At 39.0% G+C, this 24,677-nt stretch overlaps 1 protein-coding gene across 2 annotated transcripts in view; it reads right to left on the bottom strand.

The window, feature by feature from the left end:
- The window catches only part of dtn (transmembrane protein 132C dtn), a 138,361-nt gene that overhangs the window by 35,559 nt on the left and 78,125 nt on the right, over nt 1-24,677 (bottom strand). For both annotated transcript variants that reach the window (XM_046620628.2, XM_046620629.2), the window contains exon 4: nt 4,509-4,740. In XM_046620628.2, the coding sequence (XP_046476584.1) occupies nt 4,509-4,740 (232 nt within the window). The remainder of the gene's footprint in view (nt 1-4,508; nt 4,741-24,677) is intronic.

Below are 24,677 nucleotides of genomic sequence, written 5' to 3'. Positions count from 1 at the left end.
GCAAAGTGTTGGCACAATTTTTATCCATTTTTCTGTCCTTTTCTTTCTATCACTCTTCAACTTCGCCAGGACGTCGGTATTTCAAAAGTCAATGTCCAACTTATCTGGATTGCGATATATTATGAAAAAAACGTTCGATTTTTCGACCAGCGCAATGAAAAAACTGCTTGGCTCTGGTCTACAAAGAAGCCTCAAAAAAAGATTGAACATACAGGAAAAAAAAGTGAAAAATCATTTTGCAAAAAAAAAAAAAAAAAAAAAAAAAAATGCATCATGGCCCAGATAGATTATTCAAAGCGCATTACAAAGAAATGCTGATGCAGAAGGATCACAACAAAGACTTTACATTTTCATATTTACAATATTACCTCTTTTATATTTTACAAAGAAATGCATTATCTCATTATTTGCGATCCTTTTATATTAGCATTTCTATGTAATACGCTTTAGATCATCGTTTTCAGCCGTAAGGAATGTTTTTTTAAAACATAAAAGAGATAATACACGTTAAAGGGGGGCTAATATAGATTTTTCACTCTTTTAGAAAGATCGTTTTTGCCCACCCGAAAACTGGTGCTGCAGTGCTCAGTATTTTTAAGGCTTATTTATCGATCAGAAGAATGTATCTTTTGCATTCACTCGTAGAAGAATTGAAATTTTTTTTTACGTGAAGCACCCTAATGTAGAAATAAATTCCATACATATATATATCGAAGTAAAATCAAGTGGCGTGGTCAAAATCCTTATTTTTCGAAACACATCGCTGTCCATATCCCCCCCGTAACTTGTAAACCTTCAGGTTTACGAACGAGAACAAAAATTTCAAAAATAGCTATAAACGGAGCAGAAACATCGGGAGAGTTATCGGGAAAAATAAATAAATAAATTTTTTCAATGTCGTTGTCCAGGTTCACACAGGTCCTAATTCCTCGGGACTAACAACAAATCCTCCCGCAGCAGCGTCGCAGTATCGATCATGTAAAGCCCAAGGGTGTTATACGTACTGGGAAATGTTTTTTTTTTCTTTTTTCTTTTTTTTTTTGGGCGGGGGGAGGGGGAATTTTTTTTTTATTCTTCATCCCCCTTTCGTCTCACCTTCCGTTTTTTTTTGTTTTTTTTATGTCAACCGTACGACGCGCGCTGGGCGAAGAAGAATTATTCGAACCCCCGCGTTCGGTGAGCCAAAGCAGGTGAACAGAAGCTGAGGCATCACGCAAAAGGTCCTGCAGCGGTGGGTGTCGGTCCGCTAGAATAAATCTGAAGTCCGTTCCTCTTTTTCCACCTTCTACAATCTCCCTCCCTCAATCCCATATCCTTGCGGCAAGGAAGAGAAGAAAAAAAAAAAACTTTTTTCGCCTGCTACGTTTCACGCCCTGCACGAACGAGGGCTGATGTATGTATAAATCTTATACCTTGGGGTTTTTTTTTTTTTTTTATTGGGACGTTAACAACCCGACGAACGATTCTTTGGAGTGTCATCAAAAAAAAAAAAAAAAAAAAAACGAAAATCCTAGGCAAAACTGTCGCATACGGTTGGCGAATAAGCTTTCCGCCATTCGTAGAAGGCGGCTGATGAACCATTATTTATTATATAGAAAAAACAGTTGGTTGTTCAATCTGAAGAGAAAATGTGTTCAAGGTGAGCAAAGTTTTGCTCGTCTTCCCGCCAAAGTGCAAGGAACAACATTTTTCGATGAAAAAAAAAAAGAGGAATATTAACAAGAAATTCAATTGATTAGAAGCAAAACATATTTTAGGTACAGCAAAGTAGATTATCCGGTAAGAAATACTTTTGTCGTAATGTGTATTGCGGTTAACGAGTCGTATTGGTGAAACAAAAAACCGATCTATTAACGTTGAACGCGAAGAAGGAGAAATATCTAAGATATCGTTCGAAATTCGATATAAGAATTCGTCCAACTGTATAACGGTACAAATGTTTATTATTGCTATCAAGAAATATTATTAAATTTTTAAAGAAAAACTATCGAGTATAGAGGGAAAAAAATGTAATGCAGATTTAACGTCTATTGTGACGAATACGCGGATAGCACTTTTTTCGAGTCAAATCAACATCAATTGTGGTAGATCTTACTACTCGTTTTGTAACTCTTGTTATCGGTTATGTAAATCTTGCCACAATTGCTGTAGATTGAACTCCAAAAAAGTGCCGCTGTTCATACATTCACCACATGAGATGTAAGATCTGAAATATTTTTCTTTCCGTGTAGGAACTCGAAAAGCAACGAAACAACAAAGAAGAGCGGAAGGACTTTTTCACAGTTATTACCATCATCATCATCATCATCATCATCATCATCATCATCATCATCATCATCATCATCATCATCATCATCATCATCATCATCATCATCATCATCATCATCATCATCATTGTTGTTGTTGTTGTTTTTGCTGTTGTTATTATTATTATAATATCAGTCTTGTGCTCCGAGTTTGGAATTTCTGAAATCCGTATTAGCAGACAGAATTTCGGGGCTTCGCGGACGCGATCAACTTTTTCTTACCACGCAAAGGGGAAAACAAGAGGATATTTCATTGTTTATTTATGATTTTATTTTTTTCGGGCCACCCCGATACGCACACATACTCACCCATATAATACTATATCGACTGCGAAACAGCGGTTAGATGTTGGGACCTATAAAAATGGATGTCAAATCATCTGTAAGGGGGGAGAAGAGCTTCGATCCCCCCCCGGCCCGAAAAAGCTTCGTATATATACATGCATATATGTATACAATATACGTATATATTATGTAGGAATAAGATCGAAGTTCGAGATAGTGCAGCAGCCAAAGCCTGACTAAGTTCCCCTTGGGTATTCGGAAACTCGTTTCAGTTGAGCCTGCAGGATCTTTCGGGTTCCCATCCCGCAACCCAAGCCCCCCCCCCCCTCTTGTCATCGATGTGGGAGAATTTTTTGACCTTTCTTCGCTCTTGCTTTCATTTTTTGTTTTTAACTTTTTTCCCCCCCTTTCTTTGGGCGGTTTTTTTTTTTTTTTTGATTGTTTTGTTTTTTTGAAAATTCATTTATTTATTTATTTCTCGCCGCAAAGGGAGTGAAATCTGCACAGACGCTCGATAAACACCGGCTTCCGGATAAGCGAACGGTAGATTCAGGATTTTCGCAACGCGTATTCAGCTCTTTTAATTATCTCCTCGCTTTTGTTCGATTCGCCAATTGTACCTTTAAATGGGGTGAAATACCCCCCCCCCGAGAGTTTGTCTTCGATTTTCACCCGAGTTTCGTTTGTCGATTACCGTATATATGTATATGCTGTTCTTGTATTTTTAGTCACGCACGCTGCGCAAAAGTCGATCTCTTCGAAACGATTTGGTATTGCAGAGAAAAAAAATTATGCTTTAATTGTACCTAAGTAAAAATACGAAGGTTTTTGTTCGATAACTGCGAACATCTTCCAACATTTTCGATTAAAATCTAACGAGTGTAGTTTCAATCTTGTAATAAGATTGTTTCGCGGGTACAAAATTTTGGTAAGAATTCATGTTACCTGTTATTTGTTCTGAAGCGTACCGTAAGTATATTTTTAGTTCAATTAGATTCCACCTCACAGCTTGCGTCATTTTGATAAACGAGCAATTTCAATGAACCTCGATGCGAATGTGTCGCGTTTTTCTCAAAGTTTGAAGTTTCAAATTCTTACCCTCCAGGTCTGCACTTGACTCGTTTTATTTTCTCAATAAATTTCCGCTCAATAAATATCGGAGAACAGCGACGAGAGATTGCAGGACCAACCGCAGCCACTGAGCTTACAGTGAGCTTGCAGCCGCTGCCACGATGTAGTCATTATACAGAAATCGTAAATATACGTGGACGAGTTATTACGGGTCTCGTTATTGAGGTGAAGGCGCGGTTAGCTGATGCTGAAACGAGTTACCCTATTGTAGTCCATCCCTTCGCCCTTATTTTTCTTCTTATCATCGCGCAGAATTGCGAGATCTTACAAAATTTCGTACAACCCTTGGTGAAAATAATTACTACGCCAAGTTACAATAAAAAAAATTCCGTTCGTTGAAAATTCTAGGCAATATACGAAAATCGTTGAAGATCGTAGTATTTTTCAAAGAAAATTACGAATTTCTACGAAAAATTATAACAATCTAAAATTATCTATAAAATATAATTATTATTTTCGATAACGGGTAAAACAGATTTTTTTTTCCTGGCATGAGAGAAAAAAAAAAAAAATAATACCGGTTTCTACAAAAATTATGAAAGTCCAAAATTTTCTATGAAAAATAACGGCAATTTCGATGCCGGACAACACGAATTTATTTTCCTCGTATTATTCTAAGAATTTCGTTGAAAAGTGCAACTTTTTATAAACTCCATTAATTTTGTTAAAAGAGTGCGAATTTTGCGGAAAAAATTTCGATGATCGATAATTTTAGATTTCAATTTAGATCGATAAGATTACTGATAATTTGGATAGGCAGATGTGAGGCGTGATCGATTACCTTACCTTAGATATTGGCAAAACCGCCTGGATATCGTCCTTCTGGATTTCGAGACGAGCCTGGAGTTTCCTTCGATCGATATTGTGGTGGTGCTGGCTTGACCCAGACGGGGATCCGTCCTCATCTTCTCCCTCGAGCTCGTATCGCACGCTCCAGACAACTCGACCCCCGTCTCTGCTGCCCCCGGCCCCCTCCTCGCTCGCCTCGAGGAGCATGGTTAGGATCTCCTCTGCCGACCTGAAAGAGGAGAGTCGAAATTTGAGGGGCGGATTAACGTCGATGCTCGATTTGATTGAACGCGGAAGGAAAGGGGTGAAACAACGAGTTCGGAAGGGTGGTTGAAAAGAAAAACGGAACAATTTTTAGCAATCTTCTTACGAGACGATCGTAAGTTGAGTAATTGAAAAATGACAAGTTGTACATAAGTTGAAAATACCGGCATCGAGATGAAAGAACGCTTACAGATATCGACGGTCCGTTTCAAATCGTTTAAAAATGCGGAAAAGGTCTACAAGTATTCGTATTAGGGTGGTTCGGAAAAGGTTTTCACACGATTTTAATTCGTGTTCTAATGACGATAATAACTATGCTTTGTTACAGATATTTGGAAAGCTTGAACAATGAGCTTCAAGGATTTGTAAGTGAATTTGAAAAAATATTGAACAGTTTACGAGTAAATTAATATTAAAATAGCGACGTGTCAGACTTGACCTAGAGAGCTCATCTTTTGGGAGGATTTTTTTCTGTCAAACACTGACATTTGAAAGGGTGTGAGTGAAAAATAAAGCGGCTTTTTTTTTCATCGAACCACCCTCATACATATAAATAGAATAAAATAAGCCTGGATTTTTGTAAAGTAGATTTTTAACGCATTTTCGAATCGATTTGATTATGCGAAAAATCGATGTCTAACCTTTTCTTCATCCTTTCAGTACTTCCTATTTTTGTATTTCTAAAGCGATCTTCGCAGCTTGCAAATTTAATTACACCCACATATTTCTGAGAATCACTTTGTCGTCAAAGTGCATATTGAAATTCTCCCTTATCAGTCTTTCCAGCAAGGTGAAAATGCTGCATTACAGTTCTAGTCGGCAGACTCGCGTTAATCAGCTTTGTTAAATCTCTGCTTACAATAAGCTCTCCGACCGCAGGGAGGGTAAAATGACTATATTTCCAATCCCAGAGCTGCACGCGTAGTGCAGGGTTGGTTTTGAATAAGGTTCGAGGCCATGGAGCTCAAGTGATTCAATTTCACCGTGGGAAATTGAAAAATAGTATTGCAGAGAGCGAGAAGAGGAGAATGCGGAGAAAGAATAAAGGAAAAAATTCAATGAAACGAAACGGAGGAATAACACTGCACGATTAACGTGTACCGATCATGGAAATTGAAATTTCCCTCGACGCGTTAAGATTATTCAAGTGATTTTAAAGTCCGCGTGCAGATATCAATTTCTCATTATTTTTCAATAAAAATCGAATAAGTTATGGATAAAAATAAAAATTTCTAGTTATTGGTATGGAATTAAAACGAGCCTCCTCGCTGTAACATGAAAATCTAGTACACGTGTCATCCAGCGTATCTTTTTTTATTACGCTCACTCGTCATTTTTATTTTCTTGCATCTATTGGGAAAATTCGACGAGGATGCAATTAGAAAATTATTTCAACCGTTATTGTAGCCATTCCAGACTAAAATTTTCTCTAGTAACTATGAGAAACGGGACGGGGTTGAAGTTCCGAATTTGAAAAGTTGCGAAAGCGCATAATTGCGAATTATTTGGCGGTGAAATTTGAAGTAAAGAAATCAAACATTGTCGTAAGCTCGACGGCTCAAAGTTCCGAAATGCTAGATTCCGTAAAATTCAAGTTACAATAGAGTAAAATTCAAGTTACAATAGAGCAAAATTCCGTAAAAATAAAATATACTCACACGGCGTAGTTTACTCAACGAGTGGGTGTAAAAAATGATCGTAAACCGAAAATCGGAATGAACGTAGGAATATCGAAAATCCAAAACAAAGAAAGATGAAACTGGTGAAATTACACCGAGCCAGAAATTCACAGTTCCGAATATCTTCGACCATTTGAAATTTCTATGCTTGAAATTATGAAATTTTCTCATTTTCTCTTAAATTCGGAATTTCAACCACCACGGCCCTGAGAACCGAACCGTTTCTCGGTGCAGTTAAACCGCGCACCGATAATCCGTGTATCGAGAGAAACCGTTTAGTCTATCCGCGCGGACATAGTGGTGAGGGATGAGAGTAGGATAAATCGGATCAGTCAATTAGATAGAGCAGTAAACTTGATAAACACGGTGGTGAAAAATCCCCGCATTTACGGGGAACGATACTCTCGTTATAAGGGATGCGGTTGCGTTTTTCTCTGTTGCCTTGAGCAGTTTACGCGTCCCCGGGTTTCAGGGGCTCGCCAAAAAAAATATCATATCGAGTAATTTCTTGCACGACCGGAACCGGGGATTTAAATTGAAACGGCATGACGTAGCGCCTCGCATTAAGGCCGCCGACTGCCCGCTGCGAGCCAGAAAAGAGTTTCGGGGGTAGGATAGATGAGAATATAACGTCGCCTTCGATTTTTTACGGACGAATGAAATGGCTGCGGGAGAGACCCACTTTGTTTCGATTTCCCAGCACCCCCGAAATCCCTCTCGAAAGAAGAAAAGTATCTCTCAAAGCCCGTAATGTCCATCTTTTTTTTTTTTTCAAGATCGATAGAAAAGTGGCAAAATTAGGGAGGAACGGTGTTTAAATATTTCAAAATTCCAATTCGCATAAATAGTCAAGTAAGTTGCAGTTTGTCTCTTCCGAATGTTTCGACGGGACAAAATTCCATTCCGGATATATAATGTAATCTGTTTCTTTTTCGCTCTCTCTCTCTCTACCTCTCTCTTTCTCTCTCTTCCAGTTTTCAACCACGTTTTCAAATAACGTGTGAGAATTCTAGGTTTGTACCGTATATTGAAGTACAAAAACGTCTGGAACAAAATCCGAGGACTGGATCGTGAAAATGTCTTTTTATGAAACGATAGTTGAGAAAAAATTACAAAAAAAAACAAAGAGACAAAAAAAAAAAAAAGCTAAGATTTAAACAGTTTCTTGCAACGAAACGGTACGATAGTAATAAACATTTCATTAAATCATATCATCGAAATGATGATTCGCACGTTTATTCGGCAAAATTGTTTCTACTGTTTATTTTTTCTTCTCTATCTTTTTCTCGCAATTTGAAAATTGAAGAAAATGCAGTCACGCGATTCAGAAGGAAAACCTGATATACACGCCCACGTATGAAAATGGGCGAGCTAACGGCAGCCGGCCGAAGCTTTCAGAATTACGTAATAAAGTAGCGTATACTCGTTTTGAGAATTTGAAATTTAAAACAGATTCGGAAGGATATTCGCCATCGTCTTCGTCGTTGTCAGGGGAAAAAGTTAGGAGACAAGAAAGAGGAAGAGATACTGTTACGTAAATATATGTATAACGAAAGCGGTGGACTGTTATGAGGAAAAATGTGGTATAAAAAACACATATCCAGAGACAGAGAGAGAGAGAGAGAGAGAGAAAAAGAGAGGCTCGCAGTATCGGGGAAAAATACCTTTCGTATTTTATGGAATGGAGAATTCGAACCGTTTTCCGATTTGTCTCCGTTTTGACTCAGGGATCGCTTTCAACTACCGTCACTCACGCTTTTATCTCACGCAACCTTCACACACATTTCGCGAAATTTTTGCGAACCTGTAACAGGCCTCCGGGTGTTTGTCTCGGTTCGACGTGCCACGAATATACGCAGTGTATCATGCTTGGGAAAATGAGGCTAATAGGAGCGGAGAAAAGTAAATGAAAAAGCAAAAGCATTGCGCGCGTGAAAGGTCGAAGAGAATAAAATACACGCGAGATGATTTTTTTAACTTTTTCGAATAGTTTCATGTAGAACTGAGAAGAGGTTTACTGTGATACGATTTTTACTTTTACTGGCTAGTACTTAAATTTAACGATTCGGAAATTACTAAGATTTACATGTTTTCACAGAATCTATAAAAAATAAAGTAATTCGTATCAAAAGCCGTTACACATATCTTACCATAACTTTTACGTCAATTCCAAAAGCCTTTTTACGCAACTTACTAAATCGAACGAACTTAATATTAATAGATTTTTAGCCATTTTGTGAGGATTTAGAATGATACATCGATAACTGGAAAGCTTTTGTTTATAATTTCAGTAGCCTCCAGTTTTATGTAATTAAACAGATTTTCGCAGATTATAAATATGATAATTTGTTAAATACCCTATGCATGATTTCCTCCAAGGTGGCCAAAAATTTTTGAGAATAAAATTCCATGACATTTCCAGGTTTTCGAGGACCTAAAACCAAGTTTTCTTTGAAATTTTCCCAATTCTAGTAAGCTACTAGAACGTAAATCGTTTAACTCATTAACTCTATGTTCGGTTGAAATTCAATTTGAATTGAAGAAAAATATGATGTAAAAAAAAGTCAGTTTAAACCAACTTGTTTTCTCGGCGAAAAAAGTAAACCTGTTACCTCAAAAAAATCATTTCTAATTTCCCCAATATAAAACTGATATTTTGGGTTTTTTCCATGAACAAATAAAAAATCCGTGTGCAATTTCAGGTTTTTCATAGACCCTTGTAAATTCACTGACATTTCTAGGTTTTCCAGATTTTCCAGACGTCTGGCCACCCTGTTTAATCTACCTATATAATTATTTTTGCGATGTTTAATACCGGTACAAAAAACGGGATCGCATGTGCGGCTACGCAGTTCGTTCCATAGAAAAGGTAGAAGAGTACAAAAAACTGCGTTTGCCGTAGTAGAGGAAGTGAAAGTAGGGTCAGACGGTGCGGCAGCGAAGGCCGGGTGAATATAGTCGCAATTCCAAATTGAACGCCATATTCGCCATTCTTTTGTTACAATTTCTTTTTTTCCTTTTCCTTTAAATTTTCCTCGCTCTCCTTCCCGCCCTTCTCGCTCTCTCTCTCTCTCTCTTTGTTTTTTTTTTATCGCCATCAGCCTCACGCGGAAAAACGGTACGGCGACAAAAACAATGAAAATTGGTGCCTCTCGGTCCATTGTCGGTTCGTTTGAAAAGCACTCACGCGACAAAAACAAGTGGAAAAAAGAAAGGTGTCGGATCTGACGTCTGTTGGCGTATCCTGCTGCTGGTCAGCGAAAAGTCGCTCTTATCCCCAGGGAATAAATAGTCTGGACAGTCGGAGAGGACGATAAGACGGTTTTTCCTCAACGGGAGCAACACGAAACACCTTTCAGGGTTTAAGAATCGAGGCGAGCGACTCGTTTCGGGATTTATCTGGTGGGAAATTCGAACAACGAATTACGTAGCCACTAAATAACCAGAAAAAAAAAGAATGATCAACGAAGGGTCGATAATTAGAGATCAAAAATGATTCAGGTACACTGTTAATCGGTCTAAATTCGGATGAAAATTTGATCGTAATGACCAAAATTTGGTCGTGGTAACGAAATTTCAGGATTAATATGCGAAATCAGATCTACAAAGTGAAAACAGTTTGTAAAGATTGAAATATGATTGTTCAATTGTTGTAACTGAAAGAATTATCGTTTGATTGTAATTAGAGCTACGTGAGCCAAGTGCCACATCGATAATAAACAATAGTGAATTATTTTCCAAGCTTTGTGAAAACAACTTTTTCGACGCTCGAGTGACACTCGATTTTTAAAAACAGTGACTCTCCATCATCCTTTGGTTTTATGAATTATCCTTGTTATATCTTGACCGGATATACGAGGCAGTCTTAAATATTTGCTGCGAGACGAATACGGCGAGCTGATGAGTAAAGTCGCTCAGTTAAAAGCACAGAAACAGAGCTTTTCCCCGAGAGTGATGAAGCGAATTCTTCACAGCCGTAGTATGGCGTGTTTCTGCTCTGTTATTTTACGAGGCTGAACACGAATTGTGTAAAAAATAATTTCAAACAATTACGATTACAGATTAGATTTGAAGGCGGGCTTGAGCTTTCAAATTTTCAATTTCGAAAAATTTTCAGTTACACAAAATTCATTCTCAATATACCCGCCGAGCAGAGTCGCCGGTATAATTAATCCTCGTTATCACAGCGCAAGATAGACACTTTCTGCACCTATGATTGTGAAACAAAGCTCGGTACACCCGGTGCTCGTTATCAAAGTTCTGGCATCTCTCCTGACGAGGCCAACGCGCTGTTTATACAGCATGATTAAGGTGGTGGCCAGATCTCGCTGTACCGGAAGTCCGTTCTGGCCGCTGAACAGACCGCTGACAGCGCTGCCGAAATTTGTCATAGAGGACAACGTTATCTCTGTATTTCTATTTCCACGTCGAGGTTTCAAATTTTCTTCGGAACGTCGTTAACCCGTTGATTCACGCGTTATTGTGCTGAGTCAACTTTTATAAAAATAGTACTTTATGGTTTTTGGGAACGCTGGTTACGAGTCTGAAATCAGATTTAAAAAATTTAAGATGGCGGATCCAATAAGGTGGAAGAAAATTTCAAATTTTATCGAATATGGTTGAAAAAAAAACTCTATGCGGGAGTTTGAGGGGTCTCCGATTGGATTCGCCGTGCTGAATTTTCAATATCTGATTTCAGATGCGTAATCAGCGACCCCAAAAATTTCTGTTCTTTTTTTTTTCTTCGGAATCGATCAAATTTGAAATTTTCACCAGCCATATTGGATCCACCGTGTTAAAATTTTGAAATCCGATTTCAGATTCGTAATCAGCGAGTCCATATGTGTGATAACTTCCTCGGAAATGGATTGTTCCTTCAATATTCACGATTTTTTTCAATCAATTTGTTTCCAACAATAACAATTTACGTTGCATCGCAACAATTATTCTCGAACATCGAAAACCTATTAGTAGGTATACTGTTAGAAATAGGCAAGAAACCGCAGTGAAATATATTGAAAATTTCTCTAAATACACACAAAAAAAAAGGGTATAAAATAGTTGGTAAAAATTATATACTTATCACTACGACTCGAAGGGTTAAATCCCCACAGAGCGAAAGAGGAATGGCTAAAGGCAGTCAGTCAGGTCGGGTGTCAGGGGTGCATCACGAGGACGAGTTGGGGGATCAAATCACGGTAAAAGCTGTGCTTTTTATCTACAGTATCGCGGAATGTCTGGGTGTCAAGGAGCGTCTACAATCATTGGGAAGTCAGAAAAGAGAAGCGCTGAGGAATGACGGTTGGTTTCTTTCTTCTTTTTCTTTCCATTTTGTTTTTCTCGTCACTTTTTCTTTCTGCCTCTTCTACCAACATTCATTGTCGGTATTTTTACCTCGTGACACGGATTCTTCTATCATTTATTTTATGCACGAACCGCGGATACATCAGGCATATATTACTGAAGTACAGTGAAAAAAATATTCATACATGATTAAAGAGAGCATGATGAGAAAAAAAAATCATTTAACCGAAGTCAAAGTGAAACGTGATGCCGAAGTTGAATTTATGTGACAAGGATATATCCAGGTTTTTTTTTTAAATGTACACAATATATTAACTGAAAAACGTCGAGGAAAAAATTTGACTTATTTTAGTAGCTGAAATTATTATTTCTGTTTTCAATTAGACAAACGTTAATGATCGTTAAATAATCGAAATGATAGTTGATTTGAAACTCTTTTTCACGCTTCTGCGGATATCTACCGATTTCATTAGACTTCGATAACAATTTTTGAAATTCAATGCAATTATCATTTTCCTCCTCTGTTTAATCGTGCTAGAAAACTCATTACTTTGGAAATCGAAAGTGAGAAATTTCAGGCCGTGAAATTGCATGAGGATAAAGTTAGTAACGTTACAGTAACGATGCTTGTTTAGAAGAAATGCGTCACTTTGCACATTTAGGATTATCTGAAATTAAGTAAACCATGATAAATAAAACATACTCATATTATATATATATATGTATTTCTAAAAGTTTACTCCTTGATAGTCACTCAGAAATTGCACAATAATAATTTTTTCCCCTGACATATTGTCACAATTGCACCGTTTGAACTTGTAAGGTTTGTTTTGAAATTTTAAATAAAAAATTTTTTCCCCACATGCTACGGTGAAAAATTACCACAATCACATACTGCCGGGAACAGTTCAGAAAATCAGAACACCTTACACTATAACAAATTTGAAGTAATATGAACGTACTGTACATTTTCGATATGAAATTTTTCCTAATTTTTCTCTCTTGCCAATAAAGTTGACGGAGTTAAATTACAGCAACAAATTATTTCCACCTCATTTAACCGATAACCAGATAAAACCTCGGTACTTCATACCTGATATTGGAAATAAGACAAAATGTAAAATCTCGGGTTGAAAGACTTGAGTAGCGGAATTGAGTTGCGTGAAAATGAGATGATATTATACCTGAATTAATATTATATTCCTTGAGTAAAAACTTTACCGCTCTATCACAACGCTGCTGACCAGCCATGCACACCCGCGCTTCACAATCGATCACAATTTTTTACCGTATCGTTGAAGTATCAACGCCTTAACGACGTATCGAATATAATCAGCAAGCGGTTCCAACCGGTTATCCGATTTCCGTTTCTTCTGATTTTATTCCACCCTATTTTTCACCCTTTAGCATTGTGTCGGAAATTGCGTTCCGCAGGCTTCGGAAAAACTTGCGAAGTTTGCTGCGGGTCAAGGGGTGAATTTTCGAGCAAACGTGCGGTGAGAGACGTGGCCGCAATCGACTTTTCGCGGTCAGTGGAAAGGGGATCAATGTTTGCCGATTTGTCCATAACAATTTTTTCCCCTACGGTGTTTGCACGTAATGTGTATACGTATACATGTATATATGTACGTAAGTGTGCTTTGTTTATGTTGTATAACCAGGAATAAAAAACGAACGTGTTTCCTTAATGTTTGCACTTTCCCGAATGGTGGAGGATTCCATCGTTTCTAGTGTTCGCCGATCGATGCAGTTACGTATGGATAAATCGAAAATATGTGGTGTGAGTTCTCGAAATCGAATGTTTCCCATGATCGCAAGATACGTTGGTTTTTGTTTTTTTTTTTCATTTCCAGATTCGTCCTTACAGTTAAAGGAATACACGAGTATCCAGGGTCCGTTCAGAATGTGGTCGGGTTGAAGTTCCGAAAGCGACTAATTCTGAATTATATGGTGGCGAAATGTCAAGTCAAGAAATCAAACTTTAACGATACGACAATGTTTCGAATGGTCGGAAACCCGACGGCTCAAAGTTCCGAAAATTCAAGTTACGATGGAACAATGTTACAAAAAATAAAGTTTCGATAGAGTAAAATTCCCAAAGTTAAAATATACTCACGTAGCGTAGTTTACTCAATGAGCGGGCGTAAAGAATAAGAAAAATCAGAATGACCAGTATTCCGAGCGTGAAAATATCGAAAATCCGAAGAACTGAAAATTTTCTCATTTTCGCACTTTCGAAATTTTTAAGTTTCGTTGAAGTATGATTTCCTTACTTTAAGTTTCGCCACCAAAAAATATGAAATGCGGCGCTTTCGGAACTTTTCAAATTCAGAATTTCATTCTTGTCCCGTTCAGAATTACGTCTGTTATCAGGATTCAAACGCTTTTTGGAATATGAAATTCCCTGACTTTTCCAGTAACTGTACAAGAAATATGTCGCTGAGCGGTGAAAATTTGTTTTTTTTTTTTTACATATTAATACTAATACCTTTAAAATGACTTGGTAAGTATCTTACTGTCTGATTATCAATTTACAAACAACAGCCTGCGATTTTTCGCAAGAAAACAACGAAAGAAAGTTTCGTATCAAGTAATACATTTTCAGATATGTAATCAATCGTGTGTTCATCGGTTCCAAATGATGATGATAGGTCGAAAAATTATCTTCAGATAAATCTGACCTCAACATCTAGATATAACGTAGCCATAAGCTGATCGGAAAACTATAAAAAAAATTCTGAACCGATATTATGATAATCATAGCACGCGATTCGGAATCAAAATATCTACCCAGCTGTCGTCGTTGAACATAAAAGGATAAATCACGATTGCCGGTGATTACCGTCGTTGACGTGTCCGAGAATTTATAGGGAGGAGTATGAAAGAAGAGGAAAATCTGGCGGCGGTTATATTCGCCACCTCTAGTGAGCGCTTGATTGATTATGTGGAAAAAGGATGGGAGCTCGAGGAAGGGAAAATCGCTTAAAAGACTGACACGGATTAAGCTGGGTTATAACAGTGGGTGAAAGTGCAGAGAAACTTGCACGCAGCTAAGGGAAAGCGACGTGAATGATATAGAATTAGTTTCTTGGATTTACTTCGACGTTTCACTGAGAGAAATTTTCAGTTCCGGTTACCGCTCTGTCCCTTAACTATTTTCATTTTTTACCACAATCAAAAAATATAGTTCTAGGTAGAAAATGAAAATTAGTTTTCTAGCTGTTACCGCAAATTCTATTATCCGTTACTATTCTTTTTCATTACGATCACTGTCGCTATATTTTCTTGTAACTGTTGCGAAAATTTAATGCTCGCGCAACAATAAATAGACGTTAAAGCTTTGTTTAACTAAAAAAGTAGAGTAAACCGAAGAAACTGATATATGTTCGTAAGAATTTTAAACCATTATAAATTTGCAAAAAAAACCCTAGTCATTCCAAAGTTTAAGCATTTCTTTTGCCTGAAAATGAGTAAAAAAAAAAAAAAAAAAAAAAAAATTGAGAATTTTGCATGGGATACAATGGAAATGATAGAAAAAAGGTAAAAACAAAGGGTGCCATTATAGTGACTTCTGTGACTGAAAGGATTAAGTTAATAACGATAATTTCACGGTATGTGTTTCGGTATAAAATCGTTATTTCGCAACGATCTTGAAGGAACCAAGATTTTGCAATTTGAGTGTGTTTTGTTTTATTACAGTTTACGGAATTTCAGAAAATTCTCAAATCGCAAAACAATTGTATTCCCTCAGCATGAATCGTTACGATAACGTTACTAACTTCATTGTGATATTTCACAACCGTATTGAGATCGTATAAAATTCTGAAAAATTATAATACGTAAAAAGATACTCACGACGGTTTGGACACTTGCGACTACTTAAAATCTTGAATTAAAGAAAAAAAAGAAAAAAAAAAAAAAAACGAGCGATTTTTGTTCGAATATTTCATTCACGCTGTATAAACGTTACCAAATTCAACCTTATATAGCTGGTAGTAAGATAACGAGTCGAAGATTAATTCGATTCTCCGAATTTCCGTCCGCCATAAAGCTAACATATTTCCCAACCATATGCATATATGTATGTAGAAAGCTAAAAAGGCCGAAAACGGTATAAAACACGTTATTGTTGTTGTTGTTATTGTCGTTGTTGATTCGGTATGTCCACATCGAGGTAACTAGCTTAATTACCACCAGTACGAGCATCTGTTTTTTACCCTCGGTGTTCACGTACACCGTTTCAAAACATCCGGCGCGTTATATCCGGAAAAAAAACCAGTCGCCGGTTTCCGCGATACTCGCGGGCTGCTAATTCATTTCGCTAATGTTTTCCACGAGAGGCTGATTGCGATTCGGTCGAGGGTGGACGGTTTGCGCCGCAGCCACGTGGCCTGTTCTTGGGATATTCACTCGTCAATTACACCCGATGGGTTGGATTAAATTTCTCTCTGCGGATTATAATCTCTATACCCTAACGACGTTCCGCCATTTTAATATTTAACGAGTGCACGATACTCAATCGCGTGTAAAATCCAACGTTATCAACGTGTTGTATGCGGATATATGTCGGTTATGCTTGTGCGGAAAAATTGCATCGCATGTAAATGTAACCGTGTCAACTGCGTTGTTCATCGAGCGGGAATGATTGGAAGCGCGATGTGAAAAGTTACACGCTGGAAAAATTTACTTTTGTGAATTATTCCTCAATTTCCATAATGATCAATCTCCCTTTGACTGCACGTATAATCGTATAATATAGTTACCGAGATATTCTGCCTGCACGTTACACTGCAAGAGTTTGTTAATCTCCATGTAAAGCAGCGCTGTTGAGACGCGGATTGAACCGAGATTATTTTTTGTTTCCATTTGACAAAAGGTCAATAATCGTTAATCAAGGTTAGGTTGTTTATTGAAATTTTTTTTTTACCTTGAATTTACGAATTGCGAAAAACAATATATATCTGTCATACTTTATTATTCTTCTTTTGTTTTAGCTTGAATAACGAATTAGGAATTTCATAAACCTTAACAATATCGCGCGGTTCAACTTTGGGGTGCATCATTCCGAAGTATATTTTTTATGAGAGAATCTATTTGAACAGGCACCGAGACCTTCGTAGTAAAAATGAGATTCGAAAAAAACTCGCGACCAAGAGAGACGAAAAAAAAAAAAATAATAATAATAAAATAAAATAAATAAACAAATACCATTTCGTTTAGCTTAATTGACTATGAAAGGCATTGAATTTCTCATTCAAAGAGAACCGTGGAATCGGTTTGTATCGATCGCGAGGTAAGGTGCGACGCATCGGCGTGCTCAACATACAAGAGCAATTTGGATCCGCGTGCCGAGAGTAGAGAGACAATATAAATAACTAGAAGATGTACCATTTCTCACCGTGGTCGTATACCTTGCTCCCCGTCTCTTCGTCACTGCAAGGTAGAGGTGGATCAGGTTCCGCTCTGGTAACGCGATCTCACCCCCACCCCTTCTTTATCCCGAACTCGAAGCGAGTAAGGAGCGTGACGCGGGAGGTTGACAAATTTCGCGAATTTGCCCAATGAAAAGGTCGATCGTTTCTCCCGGTGCGCCAGATTCTATAACAGAGTAGTCCGGCAGGTCTGCGGTCGTAAAATAGCTGAGCCACAGATCCCCGACGTTCGTGAACGCGCATGACACTTGCTCCGTGTCACGGTTTTGAAGAAGATCCCTCTTTTAGCTCAGGTAGAACGGAAGAGAAGGAAGATACACGCACCGCACACACACCGAAACCACTCGAGGCTCATTGTCAGCGAATGAAGAGGATTGATACGTTGAGCCGAACGTTGATCGTAAAACTGATCCACCGGAGGACGCATAGATCCTCTCTTCAACTCGACGTGTAAAATGGGTCAACGGAAGAAGACCCATCGAGGACCTCACGGAGCCTACCCAGGAGCAGGTTAATTATTCATTCGACCTGAGCAGCGTGACACGTACGGTGAAAAATGTAAGGCCGATTTTTACCTGGAAATCTAGCCTTGGCTCAACTTAATCCAACGTAACGCGTATCCTTACCGTGGAGCAGTTTCGAGATCGGAAGATGCTTTAAATAAACCATCACCAGGGTAATGCGATTCCGTGAAGAAGACGTAGTCGAGGTATGTGAGGAATATGAGATGATGGTGCATCGCGGCGACGTGTTACCTCGTACCTTCGCACTACCTGGTCGCGAAAGACATCCACCTCAACCGAGGTTCGTGTTCCTACCAAACTTCAGGATTGGTCGTAATGGTAGAACATGGGTAACCATATTCATATCTTGCAAAAGGAACTACTTCGGAATCATTCCAAAGTTGCGGATCTTTTTCAATAATTCGGTACGAACGCAAACATAATGTTTTCTATGTGTTCAGTTCAACCTACTAAATCACATCGTCCACCTCTATGCTCAATTTTCTAATACATATTAAGCTTGGATGTCTGTTCATGGAAGTCAACGTGGGACGATATTGACCATACTTCAACTAAGTCAAATTCAATCCTGGTCATTCGTTGTAAATTTTTCCAACTAATCAACTCTCAGGTCGGAATGAACCTTGGCTATTGTTAAGTGACAATCGAACACCGAACGCGATATTTCCAACGTTGCTGAAGAGCCCAGACAGCTCGGTTGTTGGACAGAGTTTCAGAAAGCCCGAGAACTGTCTCGTCGGTGTGAAGAACGGTGATGTCGTCGGGAGCAAAGTAATTACGGTAACATGACTGGTGATCCGTAGTATATTTTCTCATCTGTCAGACAGAGAGAGACAGAGAGAGAGAGAGAGAGAGAGTGAGCTCATACCGCGGGGTCTCTCAGGGTTTTAATTGACGTGTGAAACCAGGGTTAAGATGGATTCGGTTCGGGCCAGAGCGACGTTTCATTAGGATTTCTGTCAGGCAAGGAGAGAGAGAGAAAGAGAGCAAGCTTCTACTCGCGCAATGCGACGTCGTCGCTTCTACGTAGGTAGGTACGTATACTCGTATACATGGCGATGTGGAAAATGGAACGGGGGTTTGATATTCGCTTGTATCTACTCTACAGTCTGAAGGTAGCGCCGATGCCCGTCGACTATCAATGCTCGAGGATGTGGAAAAGGGATATTCCCGGAGACCTGAGTCTCTGGCATCTCGGTACAGATACCCGAAACGCAATAGGTGTACGGGTTCGCGACTCCGGGTGTTTTGCATATCTATCTCTGTTGAACACGACGACGTCTGATGGGAAAACACATCCATTGGTATTCCCCGTGGGTCCTGAGAGCATCCCCGCGGGTGTCAACTGGCGAAATAGTCAAAGACCGTGAGAGCGGGAAACGAGCGATGGAACGGGCATCCTGTAAAAACCGAAACTGCCACCTTGACACCCGGTGATAACTATCTCGGATTTTTTCACAAAATATTGAAAACTACGTACGCATACGCACGATGGGTGAAAAGATTTATCAGTGGGTAAGTTTTACTCTTTTATTTCTTACTTTTGTTGAGGATGCTATCCCGGATGGTTTCGTTAGACAAAATATATGCCCCGCACCATCGATTTAAATCGGACGAAGCAATCGCACTCCCTTCTCCCAAAGAAATTGATATGTATTTCTTATCACTGTACCTACTTGAAATTTTTACTTCTCATTGCCTTTGAATTTATCATGCCGGTGCACGCGCCGCATTAACAAGTCACGATGTCAGTTTTCGTTATTAAGCCAACGGCACAAAGACGCGTCACGCGACCGGAATGATATTTCTACGGGAGAACAAGTTTCGAACAACGAACGATGACTATAAATTTTAGTAGACGCGCAGATTGGTGTACATATTGTACGGTACAAAAGTTTGCTTCAGTGGGTAAATTATACTTCTATTATTCAAGTTAATGTTACTTACTTATATATGTACAGTGTATGCCGATGAGCAAAGCTAACGGTGATTGTAATTAAAATTAATTTATAACCTGTATATATTGTACATATATATATATATATATACATTAAATGAAAAATAAAACAAAAAGCCAGTGAAAAGTTTACGGGACTTATCAAATAATTAAAACCCCCGTCATCTCAGGCTAATCAAAACTTTTTATTGCCGTAAAATCTGGCTATGTCACGTGCAGTTTAGATCGTTGCGAAAATGATATTTTCTTCATTCATTTTTCGTTCGGCACTCGGTGTTCGTTTGGAAAATAGGTGGTTGGGGGGAGGGTGCGTGGAGAAAAAGTAAAGAAAAACAATAGCTAATTTGTTGGAAATCATCGTAAAAACAGGTCGCAAACCGACCGGCATACAATGGAAGGAAGTTTTTTCATTTCAGAAACTTTGGCCATGCCTCAGTCTGAGCAAGGGGCTTGGAGGTTGAGGCGGGTGTAAGAAATAACCCGGCGCTTAGGTAGATGTATAAACTCTCATAGAGTTAAATGCTATCAATTTGAAACTTGGGGAGAGTGTTGCTCGCCTTGCTTGAAAGGGAGAAATACGGAGAGAAGGGGGGGGGGGGGGGGGGGGGAGAGAGGAACTAGCGAATCTCCGGTCTGATTACCGGCATTAAGAATAAATTGAGAAATACAATATTAAGTTTTATCTCACGGAGGGACGAGACGACGCTCGCATGTTACATTAGCGCAGAAGGAAAGTAAAGGAAAGGAAAGGTGAAGAGTAGGTTCTGAAGACCCCCTTCCCCCCCCCCCCCCCCCGCCGGGGTTTTCCGGCAGCGTGTTATTTCCTCTATCCTTCGTGGATTTTTTTTTTCTTTCTCTCCGTATAATTTAACCTCGTTTTATATCCTTACATATTTTATCTCCCGTCCCTACATTACGTAACGTGTACCTGCTGTGTTTCACTTGTGAAATATTCAAAAAAAAAAAAAATTTTTTCTTCCTTTCCTGCAAGTATAGCATATACGCGTAGATTTATTTTTCCGAACATACTCTATTTTTCACGTGGAATTTTTCTTTCGTACGAACGCTTTGCTATTTTATTTTTATAGTATTTTTATTTTTTTTATTTTTCCATTTTCATGTCACAGACGACGTTTTTGTTGTGGGTTGTTTTTTTTTTTTTCTTTTTTTGTTTTTTTCTTCTTCACTCTTCTTTTTTCTCTCATCACTTTGCTTATATTACACGAGAAAGAAACTTCTTTTTCACGTGCGACTATGTCAGCAAAGAAGACGCTCCCTCGTCGGGTAATTGAGACGGTGCAGGGAAAATTGAAAAAGGAAACTTTCGACCGCTTTAGACGGAGAAAATATAAAATATTCAGAGGGTTGGATAGGGTCAGAGTTTATATTCGTATAAATTAACGAAGTGAATTCATCGACGATTATTCCCCGAGTAGTTACTGGATGATAATTTACAGTCTATTGAACAGGAAGAGAACCTGGCGGCAGAACCGAGTTGCGAGACAGAAAGAGAGAGAGAGAGAGAGAGAAAGACAGAGAGCGATATGAATCGAATCAACGTTTCGATAAATACTTGAGAGTGATTTAATACCATACCTGTATATTTCTTGTTTTTTTTTTTTTCTTGTTTCATTTTCGTTCATTTAATTCGGCTGAGTCGGCCGCCGCGTTTCTGTGAGCGGAAATTTCTTAACACGAGACGCTAGCTGATTGTGGTTCGTTCTGCAGGATTATAAACTAGAAGAGAGGGGTAAAAGAAAAATGAAGAAGCTTAAATAATCATCCCGTTGAAAGAGAAAGAATATTTCAATTTCCGGTCGGTGTTGTTGATCCGTCGAAACTTGAAAAATTCATATGCGATAATTATCCAGCATACAACACGTCGCGGTTGGAATATACAATTGTTTGTTATTCATCGCCGGTTTACACGTTCCGCAATTAACTCACGACTGAACTGGCCATACTTAAGCATAATTAAATAACTTGCTAGTGCTGCTACCGGGTATCCCAGCAAACTTATCGTCAATTAGTTGTGGCTTATTCGCGACTATTGTAGGAGGACCGTGTCAAGGGATCCGAGTAATTATTTAGACCGGCGATGAGGGAGAGGGGCGGGAAATTTTCCGCCGAGCTCAGATGACCATGTAATTTTTATTTATCATTCGTTCGCGAGAAAATTAAATTGTACAGTTGGCAATCGGATACAGCGTTTACTCTCCAAGGGCGAAGAAAGAGCGTTGTCAATATATTACACTCGAGCTTTGTTCTAAATTGAAACATAGTCTACCGAATCTCTCTTTCTCTCTTTCTTTCTCTGGAAGAGAGGAAATTCTCAGCACGTAACGGTTGTATAAGGAATGGGTTTGGTCCAGGAAACTACAAGCTGCGTCGTTCCGTTGAAAATAGTAAAGTAAATACCGCAACGTCCGCCGTACAGAGAGTGTGGCTCTCATACATCTGTGCAACTGAAACTCCGAGTAAATATGTACCGAAGGTAAGAAAATAAAAAAAGGAAATAAAATAAATAAATGTACATACATGTATGAAGTAGAACAACGCAAGAATCTCTCTATTCCGAATCGATGATGTTGCGAAGCAATTGTTACATGTATTTCGGTAACGTCGAATAGCGAAGTTTTAGAGAAAAAGAGAAAGAGTCCATCGAACAAGCTGCTTTCCACATTCGTCAAGCCATGTTCGCTTCATTGACTCGATCTGAATCGGGCGAGAGTAAAAGAGGAAGGACGACTGGTGAAGTTCGAGGAGATGAAGCTTGCCGAAGAGTTACAGGCTTGCGGTTGAACGAGGTTGAAGTTAGTAACGTTAATCCAACGATGCATGTTTGGGAAAATCGTTACCTCGATTCTTGGGATTGTTCGAAATTCAGCTAGGGAATCGTAACAAATAAAGCATTTTCCTAATTCAAAAAGAAACCACCTTCTTGAAAGTCTGCGTAAGAAAGGCTTGTTCATTGGTTTATAGTTCGTGAATTAGTTCCAAGTTAATTTATAGTTACTTGTAAATGTCCGATTGGTAGAAAATAAATTCCAGTTTAATAAGCAACGTTCTTTTCACGGGATCTTTGTGGAAATGGAGCAGAAGGCATTCGGTAAAAGATGTTGTAGAAATTGCGACGTTTTGTGGATAATAAATAAAGTTATTTACTAATTTCATACAGCTGGAATCATCAAGTGCACTGGTAAAGTTTATTTAAATTCAATATTCAATTCAAGTCGTTCCACCTCGGTTGTAAAAGTTCATCAGAGAGGTTCTGGCAACTTTAGTTTATCTAAAATGTCTTCCGGATAACCAAAAACCAGTATTTAACCAGCTGGAGATTTCAGAAATTCGCAGAACTAAAAACTAAACATCTTAAACAAATCACCAATTTATCTTACGACGAATTAACAAGACTTCTCGTAACGAACCAAATAAATAAATAACCGTAATAAAGTAAAGTGGTAGATAAAAATTCGGGAAACAACACCTTCCGTCACAAGTCGTTCTGATAAAATTCTGCAACAACGATTTTTTCGCATCACGTTTCGTTAACGTTAACGCTACCAACTTCAGCCCTGTCCGGTGTAATGGAAACGGAAATTTATCTGGCATTAGTGTCTTCAGCGCGTGGTTAATTTAACTGGTTTATAGGGCAAATTTTGAGGAAAGGGGGGCAAGGGGCGGGGTTAGTTTCCACGTGTGTGAAACACCTACCTCGTCCTGCAGGAACCTGGAGTGTTTTGCTCGTTTGCCATCGTATCGCGGTTTATTATCTCGAGGGAATATGTGCGGAGACGGCAGAGCCGCTTCGCTGTGGTGGTCCACTTTTACGTCTTTGCTTTTCTTCTATTTTCTAGGCACTATGGAACGAATAACACCCGCATAGGTGCCCGAGTTACGTGCAAGGATCACAGGTCGGGATACAAAGCTCGTTGGACTTCGTACTTGCGGATGCTTGTACCCGTGTTCCTGACACTCCTCGTAATTTCCAATTCCTCCCACTTCGTTCCCTTCGTATTCGTTTTGCCTTCTTCTGCTTCGCTATTTCCTATTTCCAACTTGCACTTTTTACATCCCGCGTACAGGACTCAGGAACGGGTTTTTTGCATCCGTAGAATGTTTCAGGATACATGAATAACTGATACATGGATCTATTTAGATTTCGGGATCCAACGATTCGGAAAAAAAAAAAACAGAAATTCGACAAGAAAGAAAAAGAAGAAAAAAAATTTCGCTCGCAGAAGTCGAAAAGCCTTGACGAGTTCTAATCGGGACTTGACCGTCGGTTAATTTATCGCGCTAAAATGGTGCTGATTAAAGAGTTATAACGAAGCGGCTGCGATGCTGTACGTCAGACCGGAACCGTTCTTCAGATAACAAACAGTTCGCTCGTAGTTTTCTTACCTCTTCACACGAGCAGCGACTTTCTCGGTGATTGCGAACGCCGGCTTTGCCTAATCACAAGGCTATCCAACGACTTTTTCCCGTCTCTCAACAGCTTATGTTTCCACACGTTCGACGAGTGAGGAGGTGTTTCAACGCTTATTCTCCTCGGATTCTCGGCTGTTATTAGCCGCGCCAAGTTAGCCAATAATTACCCAGTGCTTGTAACGAGCAAAAATGTGACTAATTATCCCGATATCGTTGCCGCAATCGCGAGGGTTGTATAATTTGCTCAACCACAGTCAGTCGGTGTTACGAGCAACACATGTTATCGTAGCAGGGCTTCCGGTGTGATTCTTGGACCGAATGAATTAACAGTTCGTTTAGATACGTTTTACGCGAGATCATTCGAGCAAGGACGAAAATATTCCGGAGCCTCTTCTCGATCAAATGAATCGCGAATCTCGGAAGATGAGTCAGCCTGTCGGCGTTGGCACGTGTGGTAGAAAAAGTTGAAAGGAATGCGAAAGAGGGTCGAAATTAGGGGCTGATAATGACGCGGAGAATAGCCGGGATCTGAGGCGCAGCAGCGAAGTTGGAAGACTTCGGGTAAAATTGGAGAG

This window comes from Neodiprion pinetum, chromosome 4 (assembly GCF_021155775.2).
Source record: "Neodiprion pinetum isolate iyNeoPine1 chromosome 4, iyNeoPine1.2, whole genome shotgun sequence".
NCBI classification, from domain to species: domain Eukaryota; kingdom Metazoa; phylum Arthropoda; class Insecta; order Hymenoptera; family Diprionidae; genus Neodiprion; species Neodiprion pinetum.
The sequence above is the reverse complement of the archived record's forward strand: the minus strand, read 5'-3'. Positions and strand labels throughout refer to the sequence as shown.